This window comes from Pongo abelii, chromosome 15, assembly GCF_028885655.2.
Source record: "Pongo abelii isolate AG06213 chromosome 15, NHGRI_mPonAbe1-v2.0_pri, whole genome shotgun sequence".
Taxonomy (NCBI): Eukaryota; Metazoa; Chordata; class Mammalia; order Primates; family Hominidae; genus Pongo; species Pongo abelii.
This window is the reverse complement of record NC_072000.2, coordinates 78828697-78846205: the sequence shown is the minus strand read 5'-3', so window position 1 is coordinate 78846205 and position 17509 is coordinate 78828697. Positions and strand designations below refer to the sequence as shown.

The 17509-nt window shown below is 51.9% G+C and overlaps 1 protein-coding gene across 3 annotated transcripts in view; it reads left to right on the top strand.

The window, feature by feature from the left end:
* The window catches only part of LTBP2 (latent transforming growth factor beta binding protein 2), a 111688-nt gene that overhangs the window by 20588 nt on the left and 73591 nt on the right, over positions 1-17509 (top strand). For all 3 annotated transcript variants that reach the window (XM_024231947.3, XM_024231946.3, XM_063715636.1), the window contains exon 3: positions 5471-5735. In XM_024231947.3, the coding sequence (XP_024087715.3) occupies positions 5471-5735 (265 nt within the window). The remainder of the gene's footprint in view (positions 1-5470; positions 5736-17509) is intronic.

Below are 17509 nucleotides of genomic sequence, written 5' to 3'. Positions count from 1 at the left end.
CTGAGATTTGTGAAAACAAGAGAGGATGTGAGTGAAGCCAGCTAGAGCTGGTTCTAAACCTCCAAAAACCTGAAACTTGTTGGAGGCTCTGCCTCAGCAGATCGGGCCTCTGCACAGCATCCTACATGGTTACCTTCCTGAGGTGATTTTTCCCATCAACACGTCTGGCTGGTTTGGAAGCCTTTTAGAACTTGATTTACTAGGCTATTATATACTAAATGCTATTTCCACAGTTCCCCGCTAACCACTCATTTCCCATGAGCTGTTTGTTCATTGTACCAACCAAAGTTTGCCAGCCCTAACCCTCACTGAGGACCTAATTCCCTGCTTGGAAAATGGTTTCTAGGAATGTGGGAACCCCCACTGGCCAGGGCTTCTTCCTCTGCAGGGCCCAGTCTTGTTCACCTTTCTGCCCTTGGCACCCAGTCTGATCAAGATAAGGTGCTCACTAAATGTTTTCGGAATGTATTATTAGCAAGCGAGGCAGAACCAGAGTTAAGTGTGTCGTGGCGAGCCGTAGGGGCTTGGCTTACAGGGTTTGGGGTCTTGGATTTCTAGACAGTGAAAGATCTTATTTTATATATATATTTAATTTCAATAGCTTTTGGAGTACAAATGGTTTTTGGTTACATGGATAAATTGTTTAGTGGTGAAGTCTAAGATTTTAGTGCACCCATCACTGGAGTAGTGTACATTTTACCCAATATGTAGTTTTTTATTCCACAACCCTTCCCACTCTTTCCCTTCTGAGTCTCTAAAGTCCATTGTATCACTCTGTATGCCTTTTCATACCCATAGCTTAGCTCCCACTTGTAAGTGATGACGTGTATTTGGTTTTCCATTCCTGAGCTACTTCACTTAGAATAATGGCCTCCAGCTCCATCCAAGTTGCTGCAAAAAGACATTATTTCATTCTTTTCTATGAGTGAGTAATATTCCATGGTGTATATATATCACATTTTCTTTTTCTTTTTTTGAGGCGGAGTCTCACTTTGTCGCCCAGGCTGCAGTGCAGTAGCACGATCTCGGCTTACTCCTGGGTTTAAGCGGTTCTCCTGCCTCAGCCTCCCGAGTAGCTGGGATTACAGGCACCTGCCACCACCCCTGGTTAATTTTTTATATTTTTAGTAGAGATGGGGTTTCACCACATTTTCTTTATCCGCTCATTGGTTGATGGGCACTTAAGTTGGTTCCAAATCTTTGCAATCGTGAATTGTGCTGCGATAGACATACACATGCGGGTGTCTTTTTGATAGAATGACTTCTTTGCCTTTACTCAGTAGTGGGATTGCTGGATTGAATGGTTGACCTACTTTTGGTTCTTTGAGAAATCTCCGTACTGTTTTCCATAGGGGTGGTACTAATTTATATTCCCACCAGTAGTGTATAAGTGTTCCCTTTTCACCATGTCTGTGCCAACATCGATTGTTTTGTGACTTTTTGGTAATGGCCATTCTGGCTGGGATAAGGTGGTATCTCATTGTGATTTTAATTTGCATTTCCCTGATGATGAGTGATGTTGAACATTTTTTTACATATTTGTTGGCCATTTGTATGAAGGATCTTATTGTTAATGTGAAGGATGGGCTGTTCTCAGGGCTCAGGAGGGGAAGGATGGAAGCTAGACTGTTTTCAAAAGGCCATCCTCAGGGCAAGGACCACACACTCAGAGGTGGAAGCTGCATGACCTTCCTCTCACCCACGCCAGGCTTTGGGTCTCTGTGGCAGAGAGGTGTGGGTCCATGTGGGAGATCACTCAGGCCTTCCCATTCTATTCCCTCCCTAAAAAAACCCCAAGGCCGAGACCTGCCCTGGGCACATCTGCTTCCTCCATGTTCACTAGCACTGGCGTGGCTGCTGGGCTGGCCCCAGCTGACCATGTTTCCAGTGGTGGTGGTGACAGGGGCCTGGCAGGTGGTCAGGTGGGGACTAAGTATGCTTGGGCAGATGGAGGGGTGGCCAGGCCAAAATCCTGCCGTGGCGGCAGTTTGTGTTTGGGGAAGCGCTCTGGGTTACAATTCTCTAACATGGTTTTACCTAGAGGCCTGGAGCCTGCCAGGAAGAGGTGCCTGGGCATGAAGAAAAATGCTCTGGCCTCAGAGCCCAACTTGTGGTTGGAATGCTATTAAAACCTGTTATTTCCCACACTCTCTGCTGATAGACTGGTCTTGAGTGCCCTTGGTGCACAATGTCCAATTTATTCATCCTTTGTGTCTCTGGTCAGCATCACCTCCTCCAAGAAGCCTTCCCTGACTTTCCCTACTCCCTGCCTCAGCCTGGGTTAGAGCCTGGGTTAGAGGGTCCAGCTGACATAGCACTTGTCATATAACCTGTGTGTTCTACTTTCCGTGTCAGACAGTGTGCTGGAGACACTATCACAAGCTTCACACCCAGTGAGTGCTCTACGAACGCTCATTAGATAAGCCCATGAGCTGACATGCATCCTCTATCATTATTTAAAAATTCTGTGTGGGCTTTGGAAGGGTGTGTGGTCCTGGGGTCTCCACTGTCAGGGCCAATTGGGATGTGCAGTTTCTCAGGGCAGGGTTCCCAGGGGTGCATTTGGTGGCTGACTTGAAGCCAACAGATCCCGTTTGTTTCCTTATCAGCTCTGGGCCAAGGCTCAGAGACAGTAGAGAGGAAGAGGAAGAACCATGCCCACCCTTCTGGGAGTCAGTGGGGGTGGAAAGAGCCTGGGCTTCTCAGTCACACAGAACTGGATTTGAATCCTGGCTCCACCATGAACTAGCTGGGTGACCTCAGGCAAGTCTCTTAACCTCTCTGAGCTTCAGCAGCATTATCTGTAAAATGGGAATCATAGTCACACCTGCTGCATAGACTTGTTGAGAGGCTTCAGTGAGAGTGCGTATGCAGAGCATGGTGCCAGGCCTGTTGTCACACTCATCAGATAGTGCTGCCATAATAAAAATAATAATAATTGTGTTATTGTTAGGCATATGTTAGGAGCTAAAGTTACAAAGAGGTGTAAGAGACAGTCACTACACTTCAAGGGGCTTACTATATGAGTCAGGAATTGAGACACATGCATAAAAAAACTAATGGCAGCAGCCTTGCGCGGTGGCTCACGCCTGTAATCCCAGCACTTTGGGAGGCCGAGGCAGGCGGATCACCTTAGGTCGGGAGTTTCAGACCAGCCTGACCAACATGGAGAAACTCTGTCTCTGCTAAAAATACAAAATTAGCAGGGCATCGTGGCAGGCGCCTGTAATCCCAGCTACTCAGGAGGCTGAGGCAGGAGAATCACTTGAATCTGGGAGGCGGAGGTTGTGGTGAGCCGAGATCGCGCCATTGCATCCAGCCTGGGCAACAAGAGTGAAACTCCGTCTCACAACAAAAACCCAAAAAACAAAAACAACAACAACAAAAACTAATGGCAGTATGCAGGGCATGCCCAGTGAATGGCAAACATGACAAGTGTTTTTCCTGTTAATCAAAGGAAGGAGCAGCTGCTGAGAGGTGGGTGTCCAGCATGGGGAAGTGGGTCTTGAGGGAACAGAAGGAGCCAGGTAAATGGAGAGCAAGTGGGAAAGAAGAGAGGACATAGCACATGCAAAGACAGAGAGAAGACAGAGCAGAGGCTACCTGGGGCCACAGCCAGCAGGCCAGCTCAGCTGGAGCACGTTGGCTTAGAGGAGTGTTAGAGGGGATGAGACCAGGAGGGTCTTCAGTGCTTGTCTATGGACTTGAATCCTGAAGACATCAGGGAGCCATTGAAGGTCTCTGTGACATGGGCCAGGTGGAATTTTGGAGGTGTTTATCCCGGCCAGCCCCTGGTTTGGATTCTGGTACTCTTCTCAGAAAGGAGAGTTCATCTCACAAAACCCAGGCACCTGCTCTGGGTAGCTGTGCCTGGTAGTTTCACAGGTGCCCTTAGGATCCCTGAGATGACAGGGTCTGTGTATCTGCCTCCTCTTCCTCACTGACCTTGCCTACACCCCCTCCGCCACCAGACCCTGGCCTCCCTGGGTCTCTGGCGGCTCCTCGAGTACACCACGTTCCTTCCAGCCTCCAGAGCCTGGTCTTTGCCTCGCCCTCCGCTTGGGAGACTGCCCGGGTCTTTGGGGGTTCACTTCCTTTGCACGCTCCTATCTCTCTCTGCAGAGAGGTGCCCTGGCTGCCCCATCTGAGTCTCCTGGTTGGGCCTGGACCCCTGCATCACCTGGGTTGTCTTCACAGCCCTTGAAACTGCCTGAGGCCACATCATGCTATTGTTTTCTTGCTTCCTGTTGGTGTCCTTTACTCGACTGCAAGCCCCAGGCGGACAAGGACTTTGTCCCAATGCCTGGGATTCACTAGGGCTCAACAGCTATTTGTTGAATGAATGAGCGACAGATGGATGAAGCGTTGGGTTTCGAGTGTGCGGTGTGAGCCAGACCATGCTTCCGGGGCTCACATATGTTCCCCAGTGGAGGTCCTGGCGGGGGAGGGGCAGGACTCCATATCCCAGTGTGTGCCTCTGCGTGGAGTGTTCCCTTGGCCATTAATCACGGGATGTGGCTCTGGACTTTGCAAGGGGATGAAGGACAGTGAAGAGAGGAGTCAGCCTGGGGAGCTGGTGGCTAATGCTGTATAGGGCTAACCGGGAGGAGGGCCTGGTTTCAGTTCCACCTTGCCTCCGGCTGGACCCACAGCCCAGGAGGCAGAATCCAGAGAGAGCCTGAGCCCTGAATGGAGGCCCCACAGAGCGGGGCACTTACCTGGCCGGCAGTGGCTGTGGTGCCGGCAGCTGTGTTCTGGCCACCGTGCTTTCTCTGGCCACAGTCGGGAGTTCTGCCTTGCTAAGGAGGGCGGGAGATGGAGAACAATGGGAAGGAGAGGAGAGATTGTCGAGCTGAAGATGCCTTTGAAGGACCCTTAGAGTCCTCCAACCTCCTTAGTTCACCTCTCCCGTGATTTAGGCGCAAATAGAGGCTCAGTGAAGCCAAGACCATGCAGCTCACAAGTGACAGGAAAACCCCAGCAACTCAAACCGCTTGAATTTCAGGCCAGTGTTGGGCCCTTTCCCACAAAAGAGACTGATTCATTCATTCATTCACTCCATGTTTACTGAGAATCTACTCTGTGGCAATCCCTATTCTAAGTTCCGGGGCCGCTGTCTGTCCTCAGGGGGCTTCCAGTCTGGTGGGAGTGAACATTTCAGTATAGACACAGTGTCAGGCAGTACACTTCCTCTTCAGGGTGTGCTGTGGGACGTGGTGGTGTGAGCCACTCTGCAGCTGGCCATATAGTCTTTGGTTGTCCAAAGATCAGAGGTGAACAAGTCCTGGGGGTCTGTGGATGGAGGTGGGAGAGACATGGGTCAGGGAGCCCCCTGAGGCCAGGAGAGTGGCTTCCTGCTTGAGCGACAGGGTTGCAGCACTCGGGAGGGTCCTTCTGACTGGAGGGTGTGGGCAGCTGTGGTCTCAGCACCCTATGGCCACTGCTGTCACCTCTCTCCCTGTGTCCTCAGCCGTTTGTGAGCCACCGTGCCAGAACCGGGGCTCCTGCAGCCGCCCTCAGCTCTGTGTCTGCCGCTCTGGTTTCCGTGGAGCCCGCTGTGAGGAGGTCATTCCCGATGAGGAATTTGACCCCCAGAACTCCAGGCTGGCACCTCGACACTGGGCCGAGCGTTCACCCAACCTGCGCAGGAGCAGTGCGGCCGGAGAGGGCACCTTGGCCAGAGCACAGCCGCCAGCACAACAGTCGCCGCCCGCACCACAGTCGCCACCAGCTGGGTAAGTCCCCTTCTCCATGGGGCTCGGGGTCTGGGGCTCAGTCTCTTTTTGGAGGGGCTTCTTCCTTTGGACCGTTTGGTGAAGGCTGGTGGAGAAGGCTGCAGAGTCCTCCCTTCTCTCCTCCCCACCCTCCTCGGCTTTCCCTGGCATGGCCAGAGATATGAGCAGGAGAGTTAGTGTTGGGGCTGGCATGGGCTTTGCCAGCCTGGGGTGGAAAGAGGAGTAGGGAAGCGAAGTCTTTGCCCTTGAGTGCCTGAAAGAAAGCTGAGGAGGGCGTGTACCTGGGACCACGGCTTCTTGGTTCACAGCCTGGCTTTGCCATTTCCCAGGTGGGCCACCCTAGGCGAGTCACTTACCTCTCTGTGCCTCGGATTCTGCATCAGTAAAGTGGGACAATGATAATACCTGTGTTATGAATTGTCATAAAGATTAAATTAGTCAATATAAAGAAAGTGTTTAGAACAGTGCCGGGCACATATGGAAGCTCTTTATACATGTTCTCCCACACCCCATCCTGACCTCCTCCTCCTCTGCCTGTGGTCCCTGTGATGTAGGAAGGACTCCTCTGCCAGAAGAAGACCCTTCGGTTTCCTCAGCACCCAGCTTCAGCCTCTCTCCTTGGGAGAAGAAGGAGCATGTGGGAGAAGGGAGTAGAAAGAAAAATGAACAAGGGGAGTGTTCATGGGCAGGATTCCCTGGCCTGCTTGCCAGCCCATCTGGCTAGACTTTTTCTAGCTCAGGACAGGAAATCTGAACTTTATAAACGAGTCCATTTCTAGGGGACTGTGTTTTCCTTTTCCTTTTTCAGGTTAGTTTTTCCGTTCGCTTCCTGCTTAAGAAGTTCTTTCTGAAATGTTGCAACCTTGCCTTGCTGAACTAAAGGGAAAGAGGATTTGCTCTTTCAGAGCCCAGGAGAACCAGGGAGAGGAGGCTGACCTTGAGGTTAGGTTCCAGCAGGAAAGGTTAGGAGAGACTGGCTGAGTTGGAGGGAGAGCAAAGAAAGGAGGTTAAGGGTGTCCAGGGACTCTGAGAGCGGGTGAGGTCAGGCAGACCAGGATCTTGGTGAGCTGGGTTCCAGGGCCCTGGGCACCCAGCAGATGTTTTTCAAGGGCAGCTAGGAGCAGGAAGAAAGAAAGGATGGACTCAGGTCAAAGGCCTAGGGAACTCCAAGGTCAAGAGCAAAAGAGCCAAACCCTGCAGCCAAGGCCCAGGGGTGCTGTGGCAGAAACAAGGAGCAGAGCTAAGGGGTCCCAGGTGGATAACAGTGAGGGCCTGGGATTGGCAGTGAGCAGGTGGGCAGTGCCAGTGCCTTGTTCTGATCGGTCCTGGCTGAGGGTCCTAGGTGGTAAGCCTGGTGTAAGGCACCTGGAGGAATACTAGAGGTGCCAGTTCAAGGGCCAGCCAGGGCCGGGGTGGGCACAGAGTCCTTCCAGCGGAGCTTCCCCCATCTCTTTTGGCTTGTGGGATTCATTTATTTATGATGCACTGATCCCATGTGGGTGTGTGCTAGGAGCGGGAGTTGCTGGGCGAGTCACTCTGCCTCTCACACTCTTGAGTCTTGAGTCAGAGCCGTTTGAAGTCCCCTACTGCATCTTCCCACCTGTCTGACTCCTCCCCATTCTTCAAGGTGAATCACATTCACTAGGCTCTCTGGCCCCCACAGCACTTACTCTCTGGCATGCATCCTGTGCATCTGCGCCCTGCACCCCCAGCCGCTTGTAGACCCAACGGCCTGTGCTCTGGATTTCTCTACAGCCCCCCTGCATAGTGCCTGGCCCATCAAAAATGCTCAGTCCATATTTGCTCTGACAACTACAACTGTCCAAACTACAGTTAGCCTAACAAAAGGGCCCACTTGGCCCCCTCAGCCTGTACCTGCAGCCAAGGGCACCACCCCATGTGTTGCTCAGAGGGCAGGAGGAGGTGAGGCCCCTGCTGGTTCCCATGGTGGGTTCTCCATCTTTCCCTAGCGCAGCACTTTTCACCCTGCCTTCAAATGGTCTGTCCATTTGCTCACTGGACTGGAAGCTACCCGGGAGCTCACAGGGACTGTGTCCTGCTCATTCACCAATGTGTCCCTGGTACCTAACACCATGCCTGGCACACTTCTGTGCTCAATCAGTGTAAGTTACATGGATAAATAAATGAGGCTAGGTGATGGGGAGAAGGGAGGCTGCAAGGCCAGGAGGATGGGCAGTGTGAGCCTTCCATCCCCCAGTGAAGGTTTCCTGTGTGTGACAGGCAGTGGAGGGCCGAGGTCCTGGGTGAGGTCTCTGGCCCACAGCAGGGCTGTCCTCTTTGAATTTCACAGGCTCCCTGGCCAGGGGCTACTGTGATGTTCTTAATGAGCTGCAGCCTCCAGGCCAGCCTAGTCTCTCTGTGCCCTGGGTCCTCAATGCCATGAAATCTGGGAGTGCCCTACTGTTGGCCCAGCTGCTGGCCCAGCTGTGTTTTGCTTTAGGAGGCCAAATCCTGCTTGCCTGGTGGTGTCAGACATTTCCTGTAACCTTGGCCAGGTTTCTCAAGCAGTCGCTGGCCTCTCTCCTGATAGCAACTTGGACAGGCCCTGTGTGTCCAGATAGAGGTGGTGACATGACACAGGGGGCATTCTAGGAGTTGGGGAGGGAAATGTCTGGGGAGGGGAACACTGCAGGGATTGGTGATGGCCAGAGGCCCTCTTTAGGAGAGCAGGCAGAGACCGAGAGACTTGTGTCCTGGAGGAAGACCAGAGGGAGAGGCCAGGAGTGTCTCAGGCAGCAGGCAGGGTGCCCTACAGAGGGCCAGATGTGGACTGATGCTGTCCAGCTGTTGTCTGGGCTGGCTGGAGGGGCCTGGAGACTCCCTTGAGCCTCATGTCCTGGCTTCTTCCCCAGGGCTGGGCAGAGTGCCTGCCTCACCTGGAGATCAAAAGCTAGGCAGCTGGGAAGGGCCTGGGGAGATGGGGAGAGGGCTGGTTACAGGAACCTGCAACCAGCAGGCTTTGGAAAGCAGTGATTCAGACCAGCACTTCTCAAACTGAAACCAGTAGGTGAGTCACCTGGGAACTCGTCAACATGCAGGTTCTGATTCGGCAGGTCTGGGATGAGCAGCTCTAACGTGGTCCCACAGGATGCTGATGCTACTGGGCCACGGACCATATTTTGAGTAGTGAGGGTTAGAGCCCGGGCTTTGGTGCGTTCTAATTCTGGATTTAGCACTCACCAGCTGTGTGTCAACAGGCACTCATCCTAACCTCTCTGAGCCAATAGTGTCCACCTGATAGGATGACAGGAAAGATTAAATGAGACCATGTGAGTAGAACACTTAGTGTTGTGCCTGATATGAGTTAGTGTTCAATACACGATAGCTGTCAATGGGCAGGATCTCTTTGCTGTGAGGACTTGGGTGGATGGGAGAAGGTGGCAACGAGCAGAGAGAGGAAACTGGAGTGTGTGTGTGTGTGTGTGTGTGTGCGTGTGCATGTACACAGAACAGGTGTAGACCTGTTCTGGGAAGAAATCAGAGCCCAGACTCAGCCTCAGTGGTCAGCAGGTCCAGTAGTGGCTTTGGCTGGCTTGGGATACAGTTATTCCACCAGGACCATTGTCACCAGCCCTAGGGAAGAGGAGGTTAAGGGGAGGTGTCAAGAATGGGAGGGACCTCCGCTGGGTTTGCTCTATACCTGAGGACCTAGAGGCTGAGCCCTGGAGACATCCTACACAGGCTTGAGAAGAATCACTTGAACCCAGGAGGTGGAAGTTGCAGTGAGCTGAGATGGCACCGTTGCACTCCAGCTGGGGTGACAAGAGTGAAACTCCATCTCAAAAAAAACAACAACAACAACCCTAAGCAGGCTTGGTCACAACATGGGCAACAAAGGGCCTGAAGGCAGTGCTGAGCCCTGAGTGGGGTGGCTGGGGTGTGTCTGGGGAGCTGTGACTCCGTGGTGGTGGCTTCCAGCAGGCTGCTCCTGCCTGGTCGCTCCCTCTCTGGATCTCTTCTTCTCTGCACACCCCACCTCTTTATCCACTCTGTTCATTTTCGACGGCTGCCATGACACACGATCGCAAAATTAGCAGGTTAAAACAACACACATTTATTTCTTCAGTTGTATAGGTCACACATCTGAAACAGGTCTCACCAGGCTGAAATCAAGGTGTCAGCAGGCTCCTGGGGCTCTAGGGGGGCTCGGTTTCCTCGCTCATTCAGGTTATCTGCAGAATTCAGTCCCTTGCAGTTGTAAGACTGAGGCCGCATTTCCTTGCTAGCTGTCACTTGAGGGCCGTATCAGGAGCTGCCCTCATTCCTTGGCTTGAGGCCACCTTCCTCCATCTTCAAAGCCAGCAGCAGCAGGTGGACTCCGTGTTTGGATCTCCCCTCTGCCTGCCTCTTTGGCTGTCTGTCTCCCTGACTCACTCTCTTGCCTCCCTCTTCTACTTTTAGGGGCCCATGTCATGACCCTGGGCCCACCGAGATAATCCAGGACCATCTCTCTATTTTAAGGTCAACTGATTAGCAACCTTAACTCCATCGGTAACCCTAATTTCCTTTTGCCATTTAATATAACATATTCAAATGCATAACCCCAGGGACGGAGATCATGGGGGCCAACCATACCCACTCACTACAGCACATTCCAACTGGGACCCTTGTCGAAAGTGGAAGAGCTCCCTCTTATCAAGGGCTTGCCACAAGGGTGGCCCTACGTGATCTGGCCCCAAAGCCTTTCTGACATCCCCAGTGTCCACCCTCACCACTCACAGACTGTGTTCATCCTGCTTCTGCTCCGCCAGCTGACTGTATCTTCCTCAAACATGCTGGAGATGCTCCCACCTCAGGGCCTTGGCACTTGCTATCCCCCTCCCTGGAGCCCTGGAATTATTATTACTTTTGTTTTGAGACAGGATCTCACTCTGTCACCCAGGCTGGAGTGTAGTGTCACAGCTCACTGCAGCCTCGACCTCCTGGGCTCAAGCAATCCTCCCATCTCAGCCTCCCAACTAGCTGAGACTACAGGTATGCAACACCATACCTGGCTAATTTTTATATTTTTTTATAGACGCGGTTTCACCATGTTGCCCAGGCTGGTCTCCAACTCCTGGGTTCAAGCGATCCTCCCGCCTTGGCCTAAGTGCTGGGATTACAGGCGTGAGCCACTGCACCTGGCCCCTGTGTTAGTTTTCTAAGGCTTCCATAACAAACTGAGTGGCTTAAAACAGCAGAAATTTATGCTCTTATAGCTCAGGAGCTGGAAGTCCAAAAATCAAGGTGGCAGGACTGGTTCCCTCTGAGACTCTGAGGGAGAAGGTTCTGTGCCTCTCTGCTAGCATATCTGTTGGCAATCCTTGGCCTTCCTTGGCTTGTAGCTGCATGACCTTGACCCCGCCTCAGTTGTCACGTGGCCTTCTTCCTTGTGTGTGTCTGTGTGTCTCTGTGTTGTCTTCTTCTTATAAGGGTTCAGTCACTGGATTTAGGGTCCTCCCTAATCCAGTGTGACCTCATCTAAACCTAACTACATCTACAAAGACTCTATTTCCAAATGAGGTCACATTCATAGGTCCGGGGTTAGGACTCACGTCTTCGTGGAGACACAATTCAACCCGCATCAAAACACTCTTCCCCTCACACTCCCGTGGCTTCTTCTCCCCTTTCCTTTGTAGTGGGGCCCTCTCTGTCCACCACATCTAAAACCACGCCCTCCACACCCTCCCCACCTCCTACCTGGCTGTTTTTCTCTGCAACACTAACGTCTTAGGTATTTTACCTATTTATTTGAATTCTTCTTCTTCTTACCCCAAGAAAGTGTCAGATGTGGGAGGACAGGGGTTTTTCTCTCTTTTCTTGGCTGATATCTCTTCAGCACCTCGAGCATGACTCAGCCCGTTGTAGCATTGAGTGAATACATGCCCAGAGTAGGGTTGAGTCAATTAGCTGTCTACACCCATTTTGCTTTACGTCTACAATTGGCTGTCTACACCCATTTTATTTTACATCTCACAGCTCCCTACAACAGGTGGCCAGTGTTGCCATTCCGTTGGTGAGGAGAGGCTCAGAGAGGGGAGGTAGCCTGTCCCTACCCCTTCCTAGCCTGGTGTCTCCAGCACCTGTCATCTGCCTGCACTAATCTCTCTGAGTTTTTTTTGTCTGTGGGGAGACAGGGAAGGGCCAGGGCACCAGGGCAGCTCTTGTTGGAGGTCCAACCTCAGGTGGTGAGTGCCAGGACTGCTGGGCGCATGTGGCAGCATGTGCCTGCATGTGGGTAGTCACCCGGGCAGAGGCTTCCTACCTCAGAGCAGAACCCTGCCTTGCCTCGGCCTCCACGGCTCCACAGGGGCCCTGATGGCACTTTTTGGCATGACCTTTAACCTACTGATGCTGAGAGTGATTGGTATGACCTTTAACCTACTGCTACTGAGAGTGAGCCCACGAGTTTCCCGTGGCAGTGCTGCCCACCTCCACCCAAGACCTTGACTAACTTTCCTGTTGGGAGCACAGGGACTCTGCTCCCAAGTAGGTGGTCTCTCTAAGTCCGAGGGAACAGAGGGAACTATCAAAAGATTGCCGCCCCAGAGCCACTGCCGGGGAGACCCAGGCAGCCCTTCCTAGGGGCAAAGGTGAGGGGAAGGCAGCACCCCCTGGTTGACAAAATGGCAAGGGATTTTCCCAGTGACGAGGCAGAATCAGAAACTAGGTGCTGGGGCCGGGTGCAGTGGCTCACGCCTGTAATCCCAGCACTTTGGGAGGCAGAGGTGGGTGGATCACCTGAGGTCAGGAGTTCGAGACCAGCCTGGCCAACGTGGCGAAACCACTTCTCCACTAAAAATACAAAAAATTAGCCAGGCATGGTGGCAGGCGCCTGTAATCCCAGCTACTTGGGAGGCTGAGACAGGAGAATCGCTTGAACCCGGGGGGCAGAGGTTGCAGTGAGCCAAGATCACGACATTGCACTCCAGTCTGGGCAACAGGGGCGAAACTCTGTCTCAAAAACAAACAAACAAAAAACCTAGGTGCCAGGAACAGGGTGGCTGGGAACAGACATCCAGCCTGGGGACCTCAGTGTGGCAGCTTGTAAATTGTGTCCCCTTCCCCCAGTGCCAGCAGCAAAGGGGTGGGGGTCAGGGAGGACACAGGACAAGGCTCCCTGCAGGGCTGCTGTGGACGGGTCTCCTGATGATATCATGAACCTAGAGGCGGGTTCAGGCTTGGCTGGCAGGAAGGAGGCCGTGTGGCACTGTTATGGGGGAGTGCAGACTAGTTCCTGACTGGGGCAGTGCTGGGCGCCCTGAGGATTGGAGTCTGGTGGCTGGAGGAGGGGACATGAGGAGGGTGCCTGGTGGCCCAGTGTGTGTGTCAAGGGAGCCCGGGGCAGGGGGGTTAAATTTGGTGTTAGGCAGAATGTAAATCCTGATGCCCTCACAAACTTTGCAAACCCCTTTACCTCCCTGAAACTCAATTTCTTTGACCTTGATGTGGGAAAATGAATGCCCATCTTCTACGATGGTTGGGAGAATTTACTGAAATAATGTAGCATGATTCGCGGGGTGTCTGCCACACAGTCGGTCCAATAAACCTGAAATCTCTTGGCCTACCTGCCTACTCCATGTGCTTATGACAAATCAGTGTGGAACACCTCATTTGCCAGGATGAGTTTTTCTGCACCCCACTGTCTGGGCTTATAGCTGGGGAAACTGAGGCAGGATGCAGGTTGGCCACTAGGTTGTGGGCCCGCCTGAAGGCCTGCCCTGGCCTTCTGAGCCTGGCTTCTGCTCCAGCCCCTCCCACCGCTGCCACGCTCCCCTCTGGGCTTCTGTGTGCTGCTGCAGGCCTTCTGCTTGTTCCTTTGGGCTACGTGGCCCCCTCTTTGTCTTTCTTCCTTCTCATTCAAGTCCCTTGGACCCAAGATTGTCCTCTGATTCAGCTGTGACGTGCCAGGAGACCAACGTGTGCTTGGAGACCTTGGGAAAATCTTCTGCCCTTCCTGGGCTTGTTCCCACATTTGTAAATCATAGGGCTAGTGTGCTTCTCTTCTAAACTCAAGAGCTAATGGTCAGCTGGGCGCGGTGGCTCATGCCTGTAATCCCAGCACTTTGGGAGGCTGAGGCAGGCGGATCACTGGAGATCAGGAGTGCAAGACCAGCCTGATCAATATGGAAACCCCGTTCCTACTAAAGATACAAAAATTAGTTGGGCGTGGTGGTGGGCATCTGTAAACCCAGCTACTTGGGAGGCTGAGGTGGGAGAATGGCTTGAACCTGGGGGGTAGAGGTTGCAGTGAGCTGAGATTGCGCCACTGTACTCCAGCATGGGCAACAGAGTGAGACTCTTGTTTCAAGAAAAAAAAAAAAAGAGCTAATGGTCTAGGATTCCGGCCAGCCTGGCCATTTTCCATCCCTAATGGTGAAATGTGCTCATTCTCCCCTTTGCCTGTTTCCAAAGTTGTGACAAGAACATGTGAGCCTCTCACCAGGGCAGACCTTCGCTGTCCCTGACACCTTGGCAAGCCTGCAGAGAGCTAAGCAGCCTGCATCTTATGTGCTGTGTCACCCATTTCCTCATGGCCACTGAGTTCTGTTTCTCTGTGGGGTTAACTCAAACCTACAAATTTGTGGTGGCCTCTGAGGGTTGAGCCCTTCTCTCTTTCTTTTCTTTTTTTAGCCTTTTTTCTCTCTTTTTCCTGACCTGTTTGTATAACTCTGATTCCCAAAATTGCTCCTTGGGTTTTTCTGGAATTCCCCCAACACTTAGGACCTTGAAAACTATTTTGAATAGACTCGGAATCAGTAAACGCAATTTTGGTCTCTTAGTTACTAACTGGCCTTGTGACCTTGGGCAAGCCACTTAACATCACTAAGCATTAATGTCCCTATCTGTAAAATGAGAGGGTTAATTCTCCCCTCACTGGGATGTTGTGAGAATTAACTAAGACGTGTGTGAAAGATTGCTTTGTGAGTTTTAACATGCCTTGCAAATGCTTGTTATTACTTTTTAGCTGTCCTGACACTGGGCTTGGGTATTTGCTCATGCCTGGTATATGTACAGAAGCCACTTTTAGGAAGAAGCTCCTTAATGAGGCCCTTGAGGAAATAGTTTAGAGGAAATCTTTTAATTTTAAGCTTAGGGAAGGACATTCCCTGTTGTGTCCATCTTAACACAACAACAGGGGACGTCCTTCCATCATATCATACTCTCTGTGACAGGTACCCCAAGAGTTGTACAGTGTACAGCCTATGCAGCTGTATGTGCCAGGATGAAGACCTGGCTTCTTCCCAAGAGGGAGATGTCTCCCATTTTTCCAATATTTAATATTTTCAAACCTCAACTTGAGAGTCCTTTCCTCTGGCTCACTTTTTATTTCCACAGTACTTTCTATTTTCCACTTTCTAACATAGCATATAATTTACTTATTTATTACATTTGTATATAATCCATTTTTCCCAGTTACTATATTCCTCAAGAGCAGGGATCTTTGTTTTGTTCACTGACATATCCCAAGCTCCTAGAATGGTGCCCAGCATATAGCAGGCCCTCACTAACTAAATATCCACTGAATGGACAACCCGTCCTAATGCATCTTCTGTTGCTTACTAGAGCAGAGAGATGGTCTCGGGGCCTTTTCCTTCTGAGCTGATGCTCAGGCCATCCGCTAGCATGTCACTGACATGGAGGGGCTTTCCCAGCCCTCCCAACAGGTGGTGCTTCCTCACCCTGTGCCCCTTGGCCTTGGGAGTCTGAAGCCAGGCAAACTGAGGGCAATGCCTCTCCCCCTGAGGGCAGGGAGAGTGGGCTTGACAGACACTCAGGAGTGCTGAGAGTCTGGACAGGGGGTTGTGGCAGCTGTAAAGGAGTCTCCTCCTGGTTTCTTTCATCTCTTGGGCCTTAGAAGAGCCCCCATGACTCCCCTTCCCTGGGGCTGTGGGTTTGGAAGAGGGATGGCTCAGAGGGGTTAGGAAGAAGGGAATGCTCACTGTAGGCCTCCAGCCAGATCCAATGGAAGAGATTTTATTTTCCCAAGTCTGAGGGTGCAGAAGCCCTGCTCATGCTTTTTGAGGAGAGTGGGAAGAGACCTTTGTCTCAGCCAAGAACTTCCTTCACCACCCACGCCCTGTCTCCCTGCTGTTGCGGAGGGTAAGTTCTAGAAATGTGGATGGGCCACACTAAGGTTTGTGGAGGGTCCCTTGGCACTCAACCTCTGCCAGCCCCGGTGCATCCCTGCCCAGCAGAGACTACTTGGAGTGGCCAGATGGGTCTGAAGCACTGTGTTCCAGCCAGGCAGAGGAGGGACGCCTGCTGTTCTGCATTGGACCTTTCAGCTGTTGGACACAACACCAGGGGTTTTCCTTCACATTACAGTGTCTCTGTGACAGGTAACCCAAGAGTTGTGCAGTGCACAGCCTGTGCAGCTATATGTGGTGATACTAGACCTGGCTTCTTTCTGGGAAGAAGAGAGATGTCTCCTAGTTCCCTTGCAAAGCGTATTGCTTCAAGGCAGTCCTTTCCAGCTGGGTTTGGCTGTTGAGGTCCCTTCGAGGTTCCCCTGAAAGGGGGATGGATCTCTGGGCCTTTGCAGTGTTAACGTGCATCTCTCCAACCCACACAAATACCTGAGACCCATGGAGGTCAGGCCCTGAGCAGGCCATGGCTGGCCTTGGAGGGTACAGGTGTGGGATGATAAAAAGACTCCGGCTCTGGGCAGATGTAGCCCAGAGCACACGGTCTAGCTACGCTTTGATCCAGAGCCTAGAAGTCCCAGGAGAGGTTGTGAGGAAGGTGGGGGCCAGTGTGCCTTCCTTCTTCTGCGTGGTAAAGCCGGCAACCTCTTCCTTTTCTCATGCTGGGCGCAGAGCAGACATCTCTGGGTTGGTGAGGATGCCGAGCTCAGGCCTCTGAGTGCTCAGGGGAGGAGGCCCCTCCTTCTCCCCACATGGGGCACTGCACAGATTCAAGGGAAATGGTGTCTGCTTTCTACATACTTCCTCCTACCTTCCCCCTTCTCCCATTTGAGCCTGAAGGCGGACATCTGGCCCAAGAAGATCTCAAACTCTCTGATGACAACCTACTGACTCCCTTTTTTAGTATTCTTCCAGAGCTGAGGAATATATGGACCGCATCCTGGGTTTAGTTTCAGGAGAGGACTCCTCCCAGCCCCGTCCCAGGTCCAGCCCTTAACAAATCTCTGAGATAGGAGCTATTCACCTTCTGTCCTCCCAGAGCCTACAATTTGGTGATGGGGAAAGCTACCTCTTCCAGTTCATCATCATCATCTTCATCATCAGTAGGATTTATTGCACCCTGCTATGTTTCAGGCATTGTGCTAGATTCCTACCCTATTCTTTTCCTCCTTGCTGTCCCCACTTTAGAGTCACCAGTTCAGTGACATGCAGGACATGGATGTTGTACAAATGTCTTTTGGTCAATTGTGTCGTGTCCAAATAGTGGAGTATAAATGGCATAGCACAGGGACCAGCACCCAGGAGCACAGGGGCGCAGAGGTTCCCCAGAGCTCATCATGGCCTTAGAGGTGTGCTTAGAATTATGGTTACCATGGTAGAAGTTTGGGTTAAGATTGACTAGTACTAAGGTTGTGGTTAGGGTGACATTCTATTTAACAATACGGTAGTGGTTAGGGTAAGATTAGAGGAATAACTTTAGCAGTGCAGCATTAGGGTGAGGTTTTAATCTTAGGGTTGTGGTCAGGGTTGGGTTAGGGTTATGCTAAAGTAACATTTAGGACTGTGGGTGTTTTCGATTGTATGTGTGGTTGTTGCTCTAAGCCACCATTGATGGAGCCTCATTGA